The sequence below is a fragment of the Myotis daubentonii genome, chromosome 16, assembly GCF_963259705.1.
Source record: "Myotis daubentonii chromosome 16, mMyoDau2.1, whole genome shotgun sequence".
Lineage (NCBI taxonomy): Eukaryota > Metazoa > Chordata > Mammalia > Chiroptera > Vespertilionidae > Myotis > Myotis daubentonii.
Genome location: NC_081855.1, coordinates 34840222 through 34852649, shown reverse-complemented (window position 1 = coordinate 34852649; position 12428 = coordinate 34840222). Strand labels below are relative to the sequence as shown.

Below are 12428 nucleotides of genomic sequence, written 5' to 3'. Positions count from 1 at the left end.
AATAGCGATGCTAAAATATTTTTTCTAATTCAGGCACTTAGTATATTAGGCTTATATAGGATGGCCAGTGCACATCATGGCAGCTCCTGCGTTGAGCATCTGTCCCCTGGTGGTCAGTGCATGTCATAGTTACCAGTTGGACAGACGGACAGCCTTTCAATGTGCATGAATCTGTGCACTGGGACACGAATCTTTTTTTTTTTTTTAAATATACTTTATTGATTTTTTACAGAGAACAAGGGAGAGAGATAGAGAGTTAGAAACATCGATGAGAGAGAAACATCGATCAGCTGCCTCCTGCACATCTCCCACTGGGGATGTGCCCGCAACCCAGGTACATGCCCTTGACCGGAATCGAACCTGGGACCTTTCAGTCCACAGGCCGACGCTCTATCCACTGAGCCAAACCGGTTTCGGCGGGACACGAATCTTTTATAAATACTAGTATGAGAAAGCAAGTGTTTAAAGTAAAATACTGTACTAATCTATATATATATACTAGAGGCCCGTTGCACGAAGATTTGCGCAATAGGCTTTCCTTCCCCTGGCTGCCGGCACCGGTTTTCCTCTGGCACCCAGGACCCAGGCCTTTGGTCCAGCCGCAGCAGTGAGGCTTGGCTTCTCCACTCCGGCTGCAGCGGAGAAGCCAAGCCTCTTCAGTCTTCAGTCATCTTCAGTCTTTGCTCTGCACCTGCATATGCAAATTAACCATCGTTGTTTGGTTAATTTGCATACTCATCCTTATTGGCTGGTGGGCATAGTGGAGTGACCCAAATTTGCATGTTTCTCTTTTATTAGTGTAGATAAAAGGCTAATATGCAAATTGTTCCCTCCGGAGTTCGACCAGGAGTTTGATCACTCACCATGATGTGTGTTGACCACCAGGAGGCGGTGTGGAACAAAGGAAGGTGGCAGCCGGGGAAGGCCCTGATCAGCCCTGATGGCAGGCCAGGCCTAGGGACCCTACCCATGTATGAATTTCGTGCACCAGGCCTCTAGTATACTATAAAGTCAGAAAACAGTTAAATGCTCCTCTAAGAATAGACAGACTTGTTTGATGTAATTAGCACAGACTGGGGATGGAACCTGCAACCTGGGTATGTGTCCTGATCAGGAATCAAACCTGTGACCCTTCAGTGCATGGGAGGACGCTCTAACCACTGCACCAGCCAGGGTGAGAGCTTGTCTTTTAAAAACTCTAAGCAGACCTTTGAAGCTGCTTTTTGAAACCTAAGATTTATAAAAAATGTTACTTTCCAATTCTAAATTAGAAATTAATTTTATTCCCTGATTTGTTAGCTATGACTACTGTACTAATTAGTTTACTTCAGTATGTTACTTACATTGATGATGGCTAATATAGTATTTATGTGTCATTTTACATTTGCTAACTACAATACATATTTGGAGGTAATTTTTTTTTTTAATTTTTTTTTAAAAATATATTTAATTGATTTTTCACAGAGAGGAAGGGAGAGAGATAGAGAGCCAGAAACACCAATGAGAAACATCGATCAGCTGCCTCCTGCACATCTCCCACCGGGGATGCGCCCGCAACCCAGGTACACGCCCTTGACCGGAATCGAACCTGGGACCCTTCAGTCCGCAGGCCGACGCTCTATCCACTGAGCCAAACCGGTTTTGGCTGGAGGTAATTTAATACTGAAAGGACTTTCACCCTCAAATCAGTACGTTGAATGGTTAAATAGCTATAAAAACAAAAATTATATTTTATTTTCAAAGATAAAGGAAGACTTGAAATTTAATATTATTGTATAAACTAAGCATTACTGGGAAAGGTGATTGATTTTCCTGCTATGTTGGTCACAGGACTAATCCCCCACAATTTATATGTTCAAACCCTTCAGAATAGGGCTGAGAGGCCCTCCAAATTCTCTCATTTAAAAAAAGGTACTTCAATGCCTGGCTGGTGTGGCTCAGAGGTTGGGTGTCAATCCACCCAGGAACCAAGAGAGGTTGCTGATTCAATTTCCAGGTAGGCATATGCCCAGGTGGTGGGCTCAATCCTTAGTAGGGGGCATGCAGGAGGCAGCTGATCTGTGATGTTTCTCTATTCCTTTCCCTTCTCTCTCTAAAAATAAATAAAAACATATATATATATGGTAATTTATTTAATGACTTAATGAGCATGTGGTCTAACTGGTCTGTTGCTGCTTGTAACTGCTCCTTCATGCATTTCTAGGTGGTAAATATCTCATAGTTTATGTCTCACAATTACAGATACTGAATCATAACAAAAGTGCAAAGTGTACCGTGTGTGTTTTTCACCTACAATTACGATATTCATGTGAGAAAAAACTGATGAAACAGCAGTCATAACAGGATTTAGTAAAAAATGACCATTCTGACTTGATTCTACTTTATAGAAGAGCAAAAGACCATTCCACAAAGATTTATTGAGCTCCAAAGTAACAGGTACAGGTAAGTGCCCGGGAAAGAACAGAAAATAAGACGAAGTCCCTGCCTTCAAGGGGCTTACATTTTAACTTGACATTTTCCCTTTAAGTAAATGTAAGTGGGGAAAATATCTCTACTTTTGGTAAACAGAATTACCACTGTTAGCTCATGAAAAAGAAAAATCAATTTACAGATTTGGACAACCATGGTAATTTATTATTTATTTTAAATATATTTTATTGAGTTTTTACAGAGAGGAAGGGAGAGGGATAGAGAGTCAGAAACATCGATGAGAGAGAAACATCGATCAGCTGCCTCCTGCACACCCCCCACTGGGGATGTGCCCACAACCAAGATACATGCCCTTGACTGGAATCGAACCTGGGACCTTTCAGTTCGCAGGCCGACGCTCTATCCACTGAGCCAAACCGGTCAGGGCAACCATGGTAATTTAAATAATATTCTGCTGTGGTAAAAAATAACATTTTACCACATAAAACATGATTAATATAACGACAATTACGACAGTTTTCAACTATCAATATTTGAGGCCAGAGAAGGGAGGAGAAAAGAAAAAAAGCATAAAATCTGGTCTAAGATTTCAGAAAGTGAGTCATTCCCATGACTTTAATTTCACACAATTATAAAGCAGATATCTATCATACATGTTTCAGTGGCTTTGTGTTTAGAAGATGACAACCAGTTTTATTTTTATTGAACATCAATGTTATACATCATACAAAAAATACTTTGCTCCTTAGTTTATGAAGATAAATAATAAGGAATAAATCTGTAGTCTTCTTTTAAACCCAGGAAGCTTGGAGAACAGTCATCTCATTTATGCCTGATTTTTATAGCTGGCTCTCACACATTGAGGACCTAAGAAGAAAAATAATGGCATTTTGCTGATAATTTATCATATCTCTTTCACTCCAAGTGTTCTTTATTAGGTACCAGCAATAATTGTTGATTGCTTTCTCCTTCTTGGCATTTCAGATCCTTCGACCTTGGCCTTCACAATGCCAATACTGAAATTTAAAAATAGGCAATGATAGGTTTTTTTTATATAGTAATCACTTATTTTGTCAATTAGAGATAAGCTCTGTAAAGGCAGATACTTAGTCATGAAGTATTTGCTGCAGCACTATAGGTTATAGCTGAAGATAGACTAACTGAAAATAAAAATGAGTGCTCTAAAACTAAGAAGATACATAGTTAAAACTTATAGAAATTGTTTTGCAATGAAATAACTTCCTAAATATTTTCCTTCAATATGATTTTGATATTTGTAGCACCCACCCTATCTCCTTACCTCTTTAAGAAAGCAACTTAGGTAGCAAATTATCCACCTTTTAAGTATTGAGTACCTATAGTATGTGAAACATTGCCCAAAGATAGTTAGCAGTGTGCTTAGTAGACCTAAATGACAATCAAAAGAAATTCAAACCAGGTAATCTCAGATGGAAAGAGATTGTTGTGATTTCCTTAGGTTTTATATTTGGATTTTAAATCCTTTTCTTATATTTAAATCTCCATTTAAATTCTCTGTTCTTTGCTAGTTACCAGTGTGTACTCAGTTACAAAAGTTATTAAAATTAGCACCTATTATCTTGAACATTTTCAATGTTCTTTTCTACCGTACTTCAAAGAAAGTTTAAAAGGTATACAGTTCTTATATGAATTGATAGTCTTTATAGGAGCACCTTTAGATCTTAAAAGCCACAGTATTCTTTTTAGGATTGTTTTTTACATAAAACAGAAGATTCTCTAAAGATGCCTTGGCTATGTGGCCTAACCTATCAGAAGCTGCATGCACATCCTAGTTACCCACTGGATTTTAGCTAACAACCACACTGCTTTGCTCTCCTGACATGACCAAAAGACATAAATAATTACTGGAAAATCACACTTTTGGGACTGAACAATGGTTCTTCCGGTTTATTATGTCACCTGCACTAACAGTGACCACACAATGTCAAAAGCCAACATGGCTAAGGATGCACTATGGGGTTTGTTGTGAATCTCCAAGACTGCATGTGATGACCAGAACGTTTTTTAAAGGTCAGTAACACAGCTCTATTCTCCCAGGAAATACAGATCTGTTGTCAGGATTAGTTGTAAGAGCAGCAAATGGCAAAACACCTGCCCACAATCATTGTGGCTTTGTAACAGGCCTTCCGGGTAGGCGGGTAGGCGCTGACTCCACGGTGGCGCGCTGCGCGTGGGCGAACCGTCCAGGGCAGGCGCCTCCGCTCCCCGGGAGAGGGCGAGGAGGGAGGGCCTTGGGCCGGTGCCGGTACTTTGCCCGAGGGAACTGGTGTCCGGTCTGCGTCCCCGAGTTAATATTAACCAACCCGAGAAGTTTCTCTGGCCAGGACACAAGCCGCTCTCACACAGCCGTCTGTTTGCCTCTGAGTTTAACAGCGACAACAACGTACTGTCAGCGCTCAGAGCTGGCGGGCTGCTGGGCGGGATCGCAGCGCAGCCCTTGGGAAGCAGTGAGGCGGCTGGCTCGTCTGGGGAAGCGACGTCCAGTACCTGGAAGCCCAGCCCAGAGTGTGTCTCTCCGCCCGCAGACGCTCGTCCCTCCTTCCGGATTTCGGAAGCCTCCGCTCCTGCCCACGCAGCCAGGTCCTCACGGGGCCTGACCCTCGGGTGGGCCCCGCGTCCGCTCGGCTCGGCTCCCTCCGCCCCTCGGCCCTGGGAGAGCGGCTCCCAGCCCGCGCGGCGGGGGCCAGAGCTTGAGGCCCACTCACGCCCTCCTGTTTCACATTTACTTGAGCAGCTAGACTCGCGGGAGGGCGCCGCGGGGCACCCCAACCCCGCCACCAGGGTTTTGAAATTGCAGAGCCGGCAGTGCCGGTCTCCAGTCTCGCGAGAGGAGGAGGAGCCCCGCCCGGCGTTCTCCGCCCCTCCTGGCCCCACCCTCCTCCAGTCCCCCGCCCTGCCTCCCCCACTCCCCGTGGCGCGAGCGGCTGATACCGGAGGGGAAACGGCATTCGGCGCCGCACTCCCGCCCAGGCTGGTCCTGACGCGGGCCTCTTCAGCCGGTAACGGGGAGCAAAGGTGGGGATCAGGGAGGCGACCACGAAAACGGTGAAGGTCAGAGCCCAGAGGCCTTTTCCGAGAACGGTGAGGAAAGGGTCTGAACCTTCCTCCTCGGACTCCGCAGAGCCGAGGCGGGGTCTACCCCTCCCAGGGGCGGGGTCGCACTGGACAACTGCAGCCCAGGGGACTGGCTGGGCGGGGCGCGCCAAGAGAGAAGGGAGATCGGGGTCAGCTATGGGCTCCCCGGCGGAGGGGAGCGGCCACTGGGTGGTGGTTCTGGAGCCAGGGCCCCGGTGACGGGCTGGGGAGGCACCGAGGCCGCAGAGTCCCTTCCGCCTCTCCTTTGGACCCTGACTGGAGGCCGGCCGGCCGCGGTGGGGGGTGGGGAGGGCCCGCGGCGCGAGGGGGCGGGTCCCGTCCGCGCTCGGCGCTGACTGGCTGAGCGCGTGTGGAATCGGGTGATGGGAAACGCAGCTCGCCTCTCCGGTCCCCTCCGGCTTTTCTCCCTGCCCCCCGTGGCGAATGTGCTGCGCGGCGGCGGGTGCTGAAGCTCGCGGCGTTTGGCTGTTGCAGGCAGGAGCTGGGAGGAGGCGCCGGCAGCAGGAGCAGCAGCGGCGGCAGCAGCTGGGAGGAGGTGGTGACGGTGGCAACGGCAGCGTCGGGGACGATGGCGCGACTGGTGGCCGTGTGCAGGGACGGGGAAGAGGAGTTCCCCTTCGAGAGGAGGCAGATTCCCCTCTACATAGACGACACCCTCACGGTGAGCGGGCCGGGTCGGGCTCTCCGCTCCCTGGCAGCTGTTTCCCTCCTCCCCCTCCCCCAGGCCGAGCGCTGCGCACTGGAGAAAGAGTGTGTTGCAACTCCTAGGCGAGGCCTTTTCTCCGGCAGGCCCCACCAACTAGCCTTTGCAGTGGGTCCCTCGGGAACCTCTGCGGGCCCCTAGCGCTCCGTACCCACCTGGAGCCCCTGTCCCCAGGCTCTCCTTCCTTTTTGAACCGTTTTCCTCTACCCTGTCCCTTTCGGAGACGCTGCTTTTGCCAACGCACGCGCCTCGGAGAGGGGTTGAAGGATCTTGGGCGCTTAGGGCCCATGCCTTCCAGAAACCACCTACCCTCGGGGAGGCTTAATTATCTGGCAGTGTCACAGCCACCCTGCTACCTATATATTGTCTATCTTAGTGCTGCAGCTCTCACTGCATAAGTATAAAGACTGAGGACACAGTGACATGCTCTTGCACAGTAAAAATTCCACTTAAGGGCTCTGATTTCCTTGTAAGTAGTGTTGTGCTTGTCTACTACATTAAAACTCTTAGAAATGATTTTACTGCTAGGCCATGACTCTTCAAAATGGGCTTTTTGGCATGGGTCTTTAGTTTTCTTTTCTTCTTTTTTTTTTTAAGGAAGCAAAATTATCGAAGGTGTAAAAAGCACAATAAAAAGCTGATTGTTCATCTTGAATGTCAAAACCCAGTTCTGGGTAGTTTTCTTTTTTAGATTTGGTGGTAGTACAGTATTACAGACCTTCTGCCCTGTGTTGCTGTAGTATTTCCTTTAAAAGGAAATGGCAGAAATTTGAATTGAACCTGAACAGGAAATGAGTGCAGTTGCTTGCCACTATTTCCTAAGAAATGAAATGAATCTATTCACAATATCTTCTGAAATCTATTCTGATAATGCCGAAGCCTATTTGCCTATTTTTATAAGTTGTAACTGGTCTCTTCATTTTCTTCTCTTTGGCTTTTTTGTTTTTCAAAGGCAGTTGATCTGTTTTGTTCCTGAATTTTTTTTAAAATGTCTATTTTTTTCAAATTTTATATAAAGTGCAAGTCATTGTAGAGATGCCACTCTATGCCCTTCTGTTTGCCAGTCTCAATTATTGAGACTTGAATGAGCTGCAGTATTTTAAAAAGGATTAGAAGAGCTATTGAATGACTTAATTTCTTAGAACATAAAAAAAAATTAAATTTATTGGGGTGACATTGGTTAATAGGATCATATAGGTTTCAAGTTGTTAGAAGTTTTTAAGAGAAAGCATCTATAATTACCTGAGATAATTTTTGTTTTCTTGGGAAAAGGTAGAATGATTTGGCCTGCTATGATTTAAATAGAATTTGTGTTGATGCATTAGAAATACTTGAATGCCTTGGTTATGATTTTTGCACTTTTTGCATTAAAAGTATATTGGACTTGTATTTTAAGCAGTTTAAAAAATTAGCACTCTGATTATATTAAAAGGTACATATCTCAATTTGAAAACACCTAATAAGAGTTCATTTGTCAATAATTTTCTTCTCTACTACCCCTCCAACACTTTTCTGGAGCACATAGTTTAGTATCAACCTTTTATGTTTATCCCAGAATGCCTTTGAAGTTTAAAAAATATCCTTTGGATTTGGACATAGATTACTATTGAGTGTATAATATAGTATAGAGGAAATCAACATAAATTTGAGTATTTACAAAAAAAAAAGGAGAGACTGATTTCTCTCCTTATGACCACATAACCACCTTTAATGCAGCATTGATATATCTGATATATAGCACATTAAAATAGACAACTTTGGGAGTGTTTTTATGCTCTCTGTACAATGAAACTAGTTTCCATAGAAAAACCTTGCACTGTGATGTATTATTGTACTTATTTCTTCAGAGAAGTTGTTTTCTACTGAACTTGAATTTTGCTTTTATTGCATTGTGAGCTTCTGACCAAGGCAAATACAATTTAGGATTACTTAATTAAAATATCTTAAAATAGCATTTTATTTAGGAAAAGGTGCAATTTTTCTTTGTTTTGGAAGGGTTTTTGTCAGTAGGGAATGAGTGGGACTATTGCTTTTGTCTTGAACTTCTGCAGACATTGAATGCTGATTAGTGAAAATTCTTGTCAACAATGCATTATATTTAGGGAAACAAATTTCTTTCAGAACTATTCTACCAATTCTACTTAAAGCAAACACCTGTTTGGGAAGAGGGAAGGTAGAGCAGAGGTTGATTCTCTGCACACTGGTCCATTGATAGTTTGACAGCAGTGTATCCCTGAAGTTAACATTTGGTTTGGTATTTGTTCCTAGGGTCCATAGGTAAGGCAGGAGAAAACATTGTGTTATCTTTATTTCTAGTAGTTTCAGAATCTTGTTAGCTCCTAGATGTTAAATCCAGGTACAGTCAGTTACAAATGTTTATCATTGTAACAGATGTTGAAATCTCTAGCCTTAGTTAAACTGGCTATTTTAAATTGTATTTGTAAAACGAAACTAGGTTTATATGTGAAGAAGTAGCCTCTTTTGTGATACTAGAGTCCTGATCCAGGAAATTTGTGCAAGAGTAGGCCTTCCTTCCCTCCAGCTGCCGGCACCCTGGACCTGGGCTTCCCTCTGGCTGCCAGCACCTGGGACTTGGTTCCCTTGCAGAAGGAGGTCCCACCCACCCACTGAAGCCTGCCAGTCAGTGGCCTGGGCCTGCCTCTGTGGGGCAATCATGGGGTGATGGCCTGGGTGATGGCTTGGCCCCCAACCAGTCACATTGCACCCGCCTCGGCTGGCCTCGTGCCAGTGGGTGTCATAGCATTGTTCGGCTGTTCGGTCGATTTGCATATTATGCTTTTATTATATAGGACTAGTGGCCCAGTGCACGAAATTCGTGTGTGTGTGTGTGTGTGTGTGTGTGTGTGTGTGTCCCCGTCCCTCAGCCCAACCTGCATCCTCTCCAATCTGGGGCCCCTTGGGGGATGTCCAACTGCCCGCCCCTGCTGGTCTGCTCGCTCCCAACTGACCCCCTGCCTCTGCCTCAGCCCCGCCACCATGGTTTTGTCCGGAAAGGATGTCTGGAAGGTCTCCCAGTCTAATTAGCATATTACCCTTTTATTAGTATAGATATATTTTTTTTAATATATTTTATTGATTTTTTACAGAGAGGAAGGGAGAGAGATAGTTAGAAACATCGATGAGAGAGAAACATCGATCAGCTGCCTCCTGCACATCTTCTACTGGGGATGTGCCTGCAACCCAGGTATATGCCCTTGACCGGAATCAAACCTGGGACCTTTCAGTCCGCAGGCCGACACTCTATCCACTGAGCCAAACCGGTTTCAGCATATTAGTATAGATGTTGTATCCACATGTAAAAGACACGTGTGGAAGCCCAGCCAGTGTGGCCCAGTGGTTGAGCATTGATCCATGTGCCAGGAGGTCATGGTTCCATTCTGGTTCGGGGCACATGCCTGGGTTTCGGGCATGTTTCTATCCCTCCCTTCCTCTCTCTTCCTCTCTGAAATCAGTAACACACACACACACACACACACACACACACTAAAAGATTTGTGGTAGTTTAGTGGGTTTGAAAACAAGTACAGTGCTGCTGTAGGTGTATTTGGGAAAATCCCAAGTAAGTAAGCTGTTGGAATATTTGGGAAAATGGCATGCTATATGGCCAAAATGCTGTTCAGTGTTACTAGAATTATAAAATAGCAGATGGATAGAAGATAATTATTTTATAGCAATCTGAAAAATTACAACTTTAAGTGAGTAGTTCTTTTAAAAATGAAGAGAGTGAAAATATATACTTCAGATAGACACACACAGAGATACAGGTTGAGATGTAGTCTCAACATTTTATATCTTGCCTTTTTTCACTAAATATTGAGAATGTTTTCTCTTGTTATTCTTAAACAACTTTAATGGCCATGTAATACTTCGTTGTGAGATCCCATAATTTAATCATTCTTTAGTGGACATAGAGGTGGTTCTAGTTTTTGCTGTAATTAATACTGTAAGAATATAAATAATGCATAAACCTTTGCATTAAATTTTTTCTCTCAGGCTTTTGAAAGTACAACTTTTGGATCAAAGGATAAGGACCTTTTATAAAGTTATTGATACATACTATCATATTGCTATAGCATTTCTGGAACGAGGTTTACCCTCCTAATTCAAACCAATCTAAGTGGATTAGAAACTCTGATAGGGTTTTTAATAGGACTTTAAAAAGATGATAAATGTTAGGCATATCCTCCTGGAAATTAGGTGCTTAGCGTTTGTTAAAAGTTTAGTATTTAGTGTTTTAACTCTTGATTAAATAATTTTACTAAGTATTACTAAAGGTAATGTTACAAATAGTTGTGAGGATGAAATAAAAAACTGAGGTGACAATGATTTTTATTTTTTTAAACCTCACTGAAGACATGCTTAGAGAGAGGAAGGTGTGGGGAGGGGAGACAGAGAGAGAAACATTAATGTGAGAGAAACATCGATCAGTTGCCATCTGTATGTTTCCCAACTGGAGATCAAACCCACAACCCAAATATGTGCCAGGAATGAAATTGGCAACCTTTCAGTGCATGGGACGACACTCAACCAACTGAGCCACTCAGGCTGGGCAACAATGATCTTCTATCCTATCTAATACTAGACAAACATGGTAATTGACCGTACCTTCGCTACACCTCCCATGGGCCAATCAGCATGATATGCAAATTAACTGCCAACAAAGATGGCGGCTAATTTGCATACTGCCGGCAAATCCTGCTGCACCGCCCCGCCTGGGGCTGGCGGCAGTGCAATCCCTAGCCGCTGGCCGCCCCAGCGCGAGATCCTGGCCTGCCGTGTGTGGGGCGGGAGCGTGATCTCCAGCTGCCGCCTGCCCCAAGGCGGGATCTGGGCCTGTGGTGTGCGGGGTGGGGCGGGCGGGGTGAGCGGCAGCAAGATCCCCAGCCGCCACCCGCCCCAGCCCGGGTTCGGGGCCTGTCATGTGTGGGGCATGCTGGGCGGGTGGCAGCACTATCTGAGCGGCCGCCCAACCCAGCTCGGGATCCGGGCCTGCCATCTGCAACCGGGGGAGACGGGGCAGACACCGCGGGATTGGGTGTGCCATCTGCCACCAGGAGAGCGGGCCTAAGCCAGCAGGTGGTTATTTCCCGAGGGGTCCCAGACTGTGAGAGGGCACAGGTTGGGCTGAGGGACCCCCCCCCCTCCAGTGCACAAATTTTTGTGCACTGGGCTTCTAGTATATATATAAAAGGCTAATACGCAAAGTGTCCCCTTGGGAGTTCAGTTGCTCCCTATGACGTGCGCTGACCGCTAGGGGGTGGCGCGGAACTAAGGAAGGCCCCAGCCGGCAGCTGGGGAGGGAGGGAGGGAAGGCAGGCAGGCAGGCAGGCAGGTAGGTTGGCCCCGATTGCTGGCCAGGCCTAGGGACCCTACCCGTGTGCACCGGGCCTCTTGTTTTTAATAAATACAAACTTAATATTGTTGATTAGAATTTATGAGAATGCTGTAAAAACCAGATTTATGATCAGGTGGAAACCAGGACAGATACTTAAGAGTGAAAGTGAGTAATGGATTCAATAAACTTTATAAAGCAATAATTTCAGGACCATGACTCGTTCTATTTTTGGCTAGGAGGGATAGGCAGCCTCATGGTGAAGCAGAACACTAATGATTCCTCTTTGAAGCCATGCTTAAAATACTTTGCATAACTGTCTTCCTTTAGGTAAGCTAGCATCTGAACATTTAAGTCAATCTGAAGTGGTTTTAAAGAATGGGGGGAAAAATAGTGCATCTATCCTCTTTGTGTCCCTTTCCCCCTTTTTCTTATTATCATCTCTCAATGTTAAGCATATAGTGCGTGATTGGCCAGAAAACTGCAAGGTAAAATATCCATTCTCCTAAATGTTTGAAAAGCAAGGACAGGGTATTTATTGTGAATGCAGAGTAAGTACAAGAGAAAATTTAGTAATATACATGCCAATGAAACCTAGAAAATATATGGTAATCAGGTCTATTTGCCCTGCCTGAGTTTCTCAGTTGGTTAAGCATTGTTCTGTGCACTGAAAGGTTGCCAGTTCAATTCCTGGTCAGGGCACTTTGCATATTTCTTAAATTGATAGCTTTGATCTTAAAATACTGTAGGTAATTTCCTTCCTTTCTTCTTTCCTTCCTCCTTCCTTCCCCTCTCTCCCTCTCTCTC

General features: G+C 44.8%; 1 protein-coding gene across 10 annotated transcripts in view; it reads left to right on the top strand.

The window, feature by feature from the left end:
* The first annotated feature begins 5351 nt into the window (after positions 1 to 5351).
* The window catches only part of GGNBP2 (gametogenetin binding protein 2), a 31268-nt gene continuing 24191 nt past the window's right edge, over positions 5352 to 12428 (top strand). For 3 of the 10 annotated variants that reach the window (XR_009449208.1, XM_059669730.1, XM_059669732.1), the window contains exons 1-2: positions 5367 to 5550; positions 6040 to 6226. Coding sequence is in view for 9 of the 10 variants with exons in the window: in XM_059669730.1 (XP_059525713.1) it covers positions 6134 to 6226 (93 nt within the window). In the remaining variant the exon portion in view is untranslated. Of the gene's footprint in view, positions 5551 to 6039; positions 6227 to 12428 lie in introns of all 10 variants that reach the window. The other 7 variants (XM_059669734.1, XM_059669733.1, XM_059669731.1 and 4 more) reach the window with 4 other exon arrangements.